The sequence below is a fragment of the Branchiostoma lanceolatum genome, chromosome 14 (genome assembly GCF_035083965.1).
Source record: "Branchiostoma lanceolatum isolate klBraLanc5 chromosome 14, klBraLanc5.hap2, whole genome shotgun sequence".
Classification (NCBI taxonomy): Eukaryota; Metazoa; Chordata; class Leptocardii; order Amphioxiformes; family Branchiostomatidae; genus Branchiostoma; species Branchiostoma lanceolatum.
This window is the reverse complement of record NC_089735.1, coordinates 12,677,762-12,687,238: the sequence shown is the minus strand read 5'-3', so window position 1 is coordinate 12,687,238 and position 9,477 is coordinate 12,677,762. Positions and strand designations below refer to the sequence as shown.

General features: G+C 43.1%; 2 protein-coding genes across 2 annotated transcripts; one reads left to right on the top strand and one right to left on the bottom strand.

The window, feature by feature from the left end:
• LOC136448528 (uncharacterized) lies at positions 1–3,595 on the top strand. The gene is made up of 7 exons (XM_066448122.1): positions 1–141; positions 596–755; positions 1,323–1,654; positions 1,846–1,980; positions 2,176–2,276; positions 2,627–2,784; positions 3,076–3,595. Exons 1-7 carry the CDS (start codon positions 106–108, stop codon positions 3,138–3,140), a joined length of 987 nt encoding a protein of 328 aa, XP_066304219.1. The 5' UTR covers positions 1–105; the 3' UTR covers positions 3,141–3,595.
• A 2,011-nt stretch (positions 3,596–5,606) lies between these two features.
• Positions 5,607–8,747, bottom strand: LOC136448546 (eukaryotic elongation factor 2 kinase-like). Its single transcript, XM_066448156.1, has 3 exons — positions 8,365–8,747; positions 6,672–6,911; positions 5,607–5,815 (listed from the first exon to the last, which is right to left on the bottom strand). The coding sequence occupies exons 1-3, from the start codon at positions 8,659–8,661 to the stop codon at positions 5,621–5,623; spliced, it is 732 nt and encodes a 243-aa protein (XP_066304253.1). The 5' UTR covers positions 8,662–8,747; the 3' UTR covers positions 5,607–5,620.
• Between the last annotated feature and the right edge of the window lie 730 nt (positions 8,748–9,477).

The window sequence follows — 9,477 nt, the reverse complement described above, 5'->3', positions numbered from 1 at the left end:
CAACAGCCGGGCTATGACCGAGGGACATCGGGAGGTAGCTACGGTGGTCCGGGGCAGCACGGCCGTGACAACCACCTGAGAAACCAGGGGCAGTCTGGTGCTCATATGACAACTGGTCATCACCACAACCAACACGGACAGGTATTAGGATTTTAGTGTTCGGGGACTAGAGTGCACTTTGTCCGAAGAATTCTTTTGGAAACGGCAGACATATTCTGTGGTATTTCGGTCATCATCCATGACTCGATATCTATATTTATATCTCCAAGCGGGGAATTGTATTCCTCCCATTTTCTGACGAGACATTTCTATTGACCCGCAAACCCTTTAATTAAGTACCAACATTTTTTGCACTTTTTTCAAAACCCATCCTTGGTGGAGAAGAGGCTTTTTAAATGGACCCGGAAGTCTTTTATCCCTTCTAAGTTTTGCCGGGTGTGCGTATACTACAGCAAAATCGCTGCTTCATATTCCTGGTCTAGAAATTTGCCACCGTATAAATGATAGGCAAATCTGTCCAACAGTGTGCTTTAGCGTCCCCAATGTTCAAGATACACTGAACTTACTATAACCTCGGCCATTCCCGCCTCCCCAGCAAAGCTATGGGTCCCGACAAGGCGGTCGTCACAACAACTCGGCGGCGTACCATGAACAGCCAGGCGGTGTGTTCCACGGCCAACACGGCTACGACCACCAGCGAGAGATGGAACTGCGTGAGATGCAGATAAAAGAGCAACGGCATCGCTCCCTTCAGGGTATGTAATCATCATGCAATTCCCCAGGTTTAGTGGGAGGCGTGGTCCAAGAAGATGGACAAGAACAACATAGAATTTCTAACCTACCCAGCATTGAGAGAGTGAAAATGTTTTTTTTATCGCTCGTCCTTTACTGCTGTATGTAGTACAGAAACAGAAAATCAGACACAAGGCCGCGGTAGACACGGTTCTGGCGACGTCGCCACCAAAACTGCTTCAGCCAATCAGAGGGTTTGCTAAACCTCATCTAGAGCAAAGGCGCAAAGGACGCGGGGAAGCTATCAACCAATCAGGTTACGTCTAACATCGTTACTTTAGGTTCAGAACAAATTAACCGCCAAATTGTGCCAAATAAGGATAGCTCATTGATTACTCATGAGCAACTGTCAGTAACGTCGCCAGAACCGTGTCTACTGGGGCTTAAGAGCAGGGCCCATACGCGAACGAGCCAACGAATCGAGCGATAGGGGTCCTGCTTTTAGGAGGGTGACATAAGGATGCTTTTGGCGAAGTTGTTTCTTGACAAGAACAACGACAATGAGCAGAACATTTCCTTTGTATTTCTAGCGAGCAAGCAGATGGTTTACGATGTTTACGCTACCACCATCGGCATGCTGGAGGAATTTGAGGACTTCGACGACCCGGCCGGACCCGAGGGCTTCAAAGACAAAGATGATGGGAAGCCCAAGTCTCGCGAGACAGCAGGCCCACAGCACGAGATGATGGAACAGCAGCAGGATCCTTGGCGCACGAAGTCTCACCATGGACCCGGTCAAGCAGAGAATGGCAAACAGGGCAAGGGGCAACATGGCAAAAAGAATGGGGTTTCGAAGAACAAACGTGGTCCTGGGCGCTCCGACATTAAGCTGCCTGACCAGTCACAGAAGACAAGGCGTGATGTGAGTGATGCAGAATTATTTTGCCTAACTTTCATTCTGACGCTTTTAAAATTGTACACTACCTTGCACCCTTTTTTCTAAAATTTTCATAGTAGGACTTGATTCTGTCCCTTTGAAAGATTAAACCATGGATCTAAAAGATGAATCCCAAGCATGAAGAAAAATTGTAGTAGGATGCGTTCTTTTGACAGGTGAAGGCGATCGTCGAGGCCGAGCTGGTCTGCCTTCAGGCCCAGCTGCGCTTCTGCCCGCCTGAGATCCGTGATCAGACCCGTAAGGAACTCGTGGACAAGACCCTGGGTTGGGTGGCCGCAAGAGAAAAGCAGGTACGATGTGCATATAATCTTATTTATGTGGGGAAATTTTTTTTTCGTATACTCTCACGTCACTAGCCCGTATCTGATTACTTAGCATGTGAAGAATTGTAAAACGTACAAATGTCTAACACTATGTCTGTGTAGAATAAATGAATGACACTGAAGAAGATATGATTAAAAAGTAAATCTTGTCTTTCTTTACAGGGTCTGAAGAAGGGACTGGCAGACGCGTACGCCTCCCAAGTAGTTGAGATCCTTTTGACTGGGGGAACTAAACTGCAGGTGCCGACTCAGTGGGAAGAAAGGTGAGCATTCGGCAATAGCCTCGATCGATATAGCAGGCTCTCTGGGCCCAATGGTAATACTGGCTGACTGCACAAACGACCCAGTACAAAAAGAAGTCATCAGCAAAAATTGTATTTTAAGCCCCGCCGAATGTCCAGAGAGCCTACTATAGAGACTAAGCATGCAATTCAATATTCAAAATCTCAAGCATGTCGAGTCTGACAGCTGACAAATTACGTCAGAAAGATATGATATTGCCATGCTCAGTACTTGTTGAAATTTTTTAAAGTTCCCTGATTTTTACATATAACAACATGTACGCGTATATCACAAGAGTTTAAACATAATATTTGTGTGTTGTATTCCTTAGTACCGGGCCCGCGGGTGAAGAGGCGGTGATGGGCGGTGTGCAAGCCCTACAGAGGGGACAACACTACGGTGCCGAGCAGGACAAACAGTTCCACGACGACCCCAACAAGAAGGCCCAGTGCCCCAAGATTCGCAGCGGGCCAGTGCCAGAGATACACGGTGAGATATTATCCCTGCTACTAAAAGCGTCCCTTTCTGATTAGCCATTTTGTTTCTTCCCTCGAGCCTATAACGTTTCAAGTCAGGCAGGAATATTGGATGTCTTAGACTTGTTAGTGTTTGAAAATGAAAGCTGGAAGAAAATGTTTGGCTTTACTGAAGTCGACGTGCATCATCATCATCTACACTAGTTATAAAATGACGTCATTTATCGTATCTATGTTAATTCTGTTTCTCTTGTACAGACGCAAATGCGCCATATTCTTATCTATTTTTTTTTTCATTTTCCAGGTGCACAGCGACTTGTTGATGTGAACCCACACCTGCGTGAACACTTTGAGTCAGACCTGCGCTAAAACCAGTGAACTATGTTGTAAACACATAACGTTATATGAGTTATGCAGTTATGCTTTGCTAACAGATCTGAGTCTATCAGAAAATGTTATCAAAACACCAGTTGTCTCAATCGTAACTGTTCAGTGCTACTGTATACACCACCTGGTAAAATTGTATTGAATACGTGTTTTAAGTGATGCTTGAAATGTATTACTACAAGCAGAAATAGAAAAGAATATAACAATTAGATTCAACACTGCGTGAATTTGATAATTAGATATTCCTTGGTAGTTACATAGCATGACTTCCACAGGCAAGCTTGCATTACCGTGGCGCGTAAGTAATCTGAGCAGGAAATATATCATTTGCATGTTCCTAAAATATATTTGTGGTACTCGCACTTCGTTGTGTGTGAAAAAATGAAGGATTCTTAATGTGAGGTTTGCGACAATGAATAAACCACATATTGTATTCAGATCTTTTGTTGTAGTTTTAATCAATGGTATTTATCTATACAACGATAGCTTACAACCGCACAATATTTCTATCGCGAGGTCAACAAATATCCCCAATCCCACTGCATACACAACATGCAATACACTCCCACTTCCATACTGGCATTCAAAACTGAAAAGGACGTCGACTGTTAAGTAGTGACCACAATGATTTAAAATCAGGCGGATATTGATAAAACATTACATATTTCCCCGAAATTTGAGTTGTGCACCTTATTTCTTGGTGAGGCCCTCGTACCATGTAACGTCGTACCATGTGGCGGATTTCGCGGTACGAAACTGTACGGTGAATAATTAAAAGAACTAGGCAAGACTGGTTTGATTAAAAATGCCGTAGTTACCGTCGTACATATTGTGCTGAATACTGTACGGCTTGTGTGCACGAGTGTTTGGGACTTTGAAAGTGGTTTATTAACGGATATACGGGTAGTTTTGAAATAACAGCTGGCATTTTGTCAGTAGAAGTTCCACAAAAAGCTGTGTCACCCTTCTTGTCCTCAGGAAGAATCCTACCCCCTAAAGTTGTCAAAATAGTCTCAGCTTGCCACGCTAGATTTCTGTCTGATTTAGCCGTTCCTCTCTATGTCTGTGATAAGTTTATTAAACATGTCATCACGGGGATTTCCGACCCTGAATAGTTTGCATCACTTCTCAATAGTGAAAGCAGTCCGGGTATGAGTCAGCGGGAACCACCGTGACGGTTAGATCAACCTCCTTGGTTAGATCGATAACATTGTTTACTGTCTAGTGGCGGAGAGTTGTTGACCAGGCCTTCACAAAATCTTAATCACACATTTATGATAAAGAATAACGCCCGAGGTCGTTATGTTTGTTTAATCTAGCGGAATAAAGGTCATTTGGCGTGTTACACAACGGGCGAAGGTTGAAAATAACACTATCATGTTGATGGAAAGGTGAGTCATTTTGGGACGCCCCGTTTGACAATGGCACGTATCAGTACATGCATGTTTTGAATTCTGCTGCCTGTGCTATATTTTCAGCACTCTCCAAGCAGAGGAGGGGTTCCGGCTGGTTTTTGACGTGTTAGGCGTTTTTGTCGGGCTTTCTACTTTGTCATTTTGTGTGTGTGTCGCCAACCCATGCCGCTGCAGCCAGCCGGAACCCCTCCTCTGCTTGGAGAGTATATATTCAGTACTGTACAATATTTCATTGTCCCTCGGAAATTCCCAAACTTTGGGAGTTTCCACGGGACAATGCAATATTGTATGCCCGAACCAATCTCGAAAAGAACAGCATATTCTTACACATGAAGTGGATAAAAACCTTAAAGTCATTCATGAATATTGCATTTGACTTAAAAATGTTTAGATGTCTTTAACTGTCTTTTCATTCCATGAAAATGAATAGATATAGTTACTTTGTGTGCGATTAAAACAGGGTAGGGTTATAGATGGCAAGAAATTACGAAGAGAATACGAAGATTGGGTTTTACTTAAAGAATAAGTTTCAGGGAATTTCCACCGCTGGGAGTTATTTGTGGACTCTCGATTTGCCAATGATGACTTAAGCTTGTTTGGGAGGTGCGCCCCTTTGCAATAAGCGTGAGTTTTAATTAATGTCCTTACATACAGTAGTAATTAAACTTTCAGATGTAACGTTATATATAGATAATATATTTTATTTGCAAGTTCTTGCAACATGGAACAATGTATAGAAAACGTACACAGACAGTGCAAGTTAACAATGGTGACAAATGGAACAAGTGACTATTCTACCAACTGCCACGGAATACAATCTAAGCTTTTGGGGTTTGACTTCCTTTTGGAACCTACATAGATATTTAAAGTAAGACTTAAGCGTCTAAGTTAGTGAGTAATTTAATAATGTGTCTAACATGTCATCTTGTGAGATGTAATATTCCGTTATAAGACACACGTAACATCACGTTAGGAGGTTTGGTTACGTCAAACTTGGCTACGCGCCTAGCACAACAGTGAGGAAGCCCCCCCCCCCTCCCTGCACAGTCAGTAATACCGCGGTACGGGGGCTGTAGCTGCCTTGCCGGGCGGGGAGCCCCAGTGGTGCGGTAACTCCTGGATCGGGGTGAGCTTCAGGGCCCGGCAGATGGAGTTACACCTGTGGTTGCTGACAAACGAGATGATTCCGTGCGCGCCAAAGTCCCCCTGTCCGTACTGCAGGCCGGCGTCCATGCAGTGGATCTGAAAATGCGAAACAAAATACACATTTGAACTGATATGAATGAATGAAGACCTTTATTGCACATTTCTGCCACACTTGGTCAGGTCACAACAAAACAAAATACAAGTACAGTTAACAGATATAAAAGAATATGACTATCATTAGATAAATTCTACTTCTCCTCGCTTTTTGGTTATAGTAGATATAAAAGAACAGACGTGTTTTTCAATGGGAGGTTTGTCTAGTCGCATTAGAAATATGAATTTTTGAACAATACTTAAATGCCTGAAGTAGGGAAATAGTTTTTCTACAAGCTTAAACAGTTCATTTCTTTCTTTGGTATATAATCCACATTCTACCACAAAATGACATTCGTCTTCTATTTTATTCAATGTACAATGTTTATGAAACTGTTATGAATAATTTCTCCAGATTTTTGTACCAAGTACCAATTGACACTGTTTGATATAAATACACGAGGATGATAAGCTCTGCTTCATTGTTTTCCAATCTATCGCAATTGTTGTTTCTAGTTTCCATATAAAAAAAAACATTTTGTAGTCAGTGGGGGAAGCGGTAATAGGTACAGATGTACTAGTGACCACTGCGTCTAGCTTAGCCTGGATACCAGACCTTTCGCGCGATGCGATGATAAGCCCTTTTGGGCGGGAAGACCTAGTAGTAGGGATAGAGTTGGCACCCGGGAGCGCTTGGCAGCCGAACCCTGATTTCTATCGCGCTAGTGGGCCGTGTGCTGTCTGTGGCGGCGGCGCGAGTTGCTTCCCCGGCCGAAGGATTAGCGCCAGGAGCGCGGTGGTCTGGCACCCAGGCTACGTCTAGCTGGGTTCTAGATAGTCGATAAAACAACGCCTTTACCTGTGGGTCCGTGTATTGGTCTCCCACACCCTGTACGTCACACACCACCATCCTGCCGTCTGTCCGCTCGAACGTGAAGTGTGAGAAGGCCTGTGGGGTGTTGCGGGTGGAGAGAGGTCTCATGGGGAAGTTAAGGTTGTGTTTCTCGAAAGTGCCTGGTATGTAGTCCTCCATCAGGCCGTACTGCCCTTTGTACGGCCCCGCGTGGAACTGAACCAACTGGGCGCTGCAGAACGAGACCTGGACAGACAAGAGACAGTTTCGGTCAGCTGTTGTTAGATAGTAATGGTTTTATTGCAAATTCTTGCCCGGAGGCTAATTGTAAGAAACAGGGTGAATGAATAAAACAACTAGAGTTCCACGACCTCATACCTTCGCCAAATGATTTTAACCTTTATGATGACTGACGTATTAGGAGTGTTTCTCATCAATTATAAATCATACCAGTCCATTGTCTTCACCCAAATAACAGAAGTTGTCCAAAGTATGAGCTTAAAAAGGTCATGCAAACACATATAATCAATTATGCAATTGAGCTCCTTATTAGCATAATTTGATTCAATGATGTTCACATTCACATAACTTCCAAATGCCACAAGTATGAAATTGCCATCATTTACCTGTATGGAATACTAGTAGTTTCTCATTAATTATGCAAATTAGGCCTACAATTGCATATGTTCTATCTATCAACATTCCTCAGTTACAAATGTCACATATTTGAATAGTCATTTCAAAGAACACAACGGTCTTTTAAAATTGTCTCATTAATTATGCAAATTAGAATCTGATTTGCATGATTATCGTCCAATCATACAAAGTATCACGTAAGTTATGTACATACCAGAAATCATTACCATCCATCAAGCCCATCTTGAGTTATAGTATTTTCTCATTAATTATGCAAATGAGGTCCTCATTTGCATAGTTGATATCTATTAACATTTCTCTCTTCTTCAGTTACATATGTTACATGTTTGAGAGTCCTATCATGGAATTTGGCGGCTGTATAAACTTTCCTCATTAATTATGCAAATTAGATGTTGATTTGCATAATAAGTATCTAATCATGTACATCATCACTCAAGTTATCTACTTACCAAAAATCATTACCATCCATCAAGCCCTTTTTGAGTTATTACCTTTCAAAGTCTGAAGGAAAACCTGCTCCTGCAGTTCCAAAAAACCCGCTAGGGGGCCCAAACCTATACCACTTACTCTCTGTCCAAAGAGCTATCTACCACTCAAAAATCAGGACCATAGCATGTCCAGAACACGAGATATCAAAACAGGAAGTTCCGCTGCAGAACCGTAACAAGCCGCTAGGGGACCCAAAATCTAATCATTTCCATGTCTCATCAAGACCTACCCACCTACCAAATATAAAGACAATCCATCCAAGCCTTCTCGAGTTATGCTGTACGTTACAAACAAACACACAAACAAACGCTGTCCTCTGCATAACCTTCTCGGCGAAGGTAATGGCAATATGTGGCCATTCTAGTTAGGGATGCGTCTGTCTCACTCTAAGATTTGTTGTGATTGTCATCTATTTCAGAAGATTATATAGTAGTAGAGCTTGTTGCAGAGATATTGTAACAGTTAGATCATACAACTGATACCATGCGTTTGTTGTGTCATCCAAGCTCTTGCAAAACAGGGTAAAAGTTTAGGGGAACAAAAAAAGGCCTACCTTCTTGGGTATGCAACTGTGGCTGTTATATTCTTCGGCAAGAGCCACACACTTCATCTGCATCTTGACGTCTGCTTCTGCCTCTGCCTTGGTGTAGCGTTTGTGTATCTGTAGTTTCACCACCTTGGGCTGACAGGACGACTTGAGAATGCCCCAGTCCTTGGCGCTGTAAGCTCTCCTCATGCCGCCCTCTCCGAACGGACGGGCGTCCATGGACAGGATGGTGGGCCGCTCGCCCCAACGGTTGGTGGCGACGTCGTAAGTCTTGGTTGTGACATAAACCATCGGTCCCGACATGGCGAAGGATTTTGATGCAACTTTTAAGAGGCAAGACGCTAACAACACAGACCCTCCCCGAATAAAACGCTTGGAGGAGGTTTCGAAACTTGAATCGCTAGTCAACTGGGGACGTCCCATTAGTAATGACAACTGGGTGATCCATACAGGGTGACGTTCGCATGATTTTATAGCGTTTCAATTCAGTTAGGGTCGACGGAACTACGTATGTGGAAATTCCCTCTTATACCTAGATAGGCTTCTCTTTAGCGAGCAAATATCATTTATTGTAGGCTACTGCATAATAGATGCATTCTATTTCTTTGCTTTCAGCTATTAGATTTGCTTTCTAATCACGCTAAATAAGATTGTATCTACGCAGAACGACACACCATACTCAGTGCGTGTTCCTACGTACTGAAAATGCAAGTTGTACTGTACAGCCAAGTGTTGTGAAACCAACCCATAGTCATCTTCTCTAATTTTTCGGTACGATCTCGTACCTCTGTACAGCAGATGAAAGGAGTGTTTTTATGATAAACCTCACGGCATGGAATTTCTAGCATCAACTCCAATCAGACAAGGGCGGGAGGTTTATGTTGCTCTTTTAAAAGACTACATAATGTACATTTTCCTTTGCAGAAATGATCTGTATCTGTGTACTGTGTACTTCAATTGCCCTTCGTCGTAACATGTTACATCACGGGAATTTCCACTTCTCATGTAGGTGGCTTGCAAGCCTTCTCAGTAATGATAGTGAAAGTTGTTCGGGTATGCGTCAGTGCAGTGGAAACTCGACCGTGACGGGTCCACAATAGTGTTTACTGACTCCCTGAG

What these genes read in the sequence shown, in the direction of transcription:
- LOC136448546 (XM_066448156.1), bottom strand. Translation starts at nt 8,661, where the DNA reads ATGTCGGGACCGATGGTTTATGTCACAACCAAGACTTACGACGTCGCC. An exon ending in ACAGTTGCATACCCAAGAAG is followed by an intron (nt 6,912 to 8,364) that starts GTAGGCCTTTTT and finishes TTGTCTGTCCAG; the next exon opens with GTCTCGTTCTGCAGCGCCCA. An exon ending in ACCAATACACGGACCCACAG is followed by an intron (nt 5,816 to 6,671) that starts GTAAAGGCGTTG and finishes TCGCATTTTCAG; the next exon opens with ATCCACTGCATGGACGCCGG.
- LOC136448528 (XM_066448122.1), top strand. Translation starts at nt 106, where the DNA reads ATGACAACTGGTCATCACCACAACCAACACGGACAG. An exon ending in ACGGCATCGCTCCCTTCAGG is followed by an intron (nt 756 to 1,322) that starts GTATGTAATCAT and finishes TTGTATTTCTAG; the next exon opens with CGAGCAAGCAGATGGTTTAC. An exon ending in TGGCCGCAAGAGAAAAGCAG is followed by an intron (nt 1,981 to 2,175) that starts GTACGATGTGCA and finishes CTTTCTTTACAG; the next exon opens with GGTCTGAAGAAGGGACTGGC.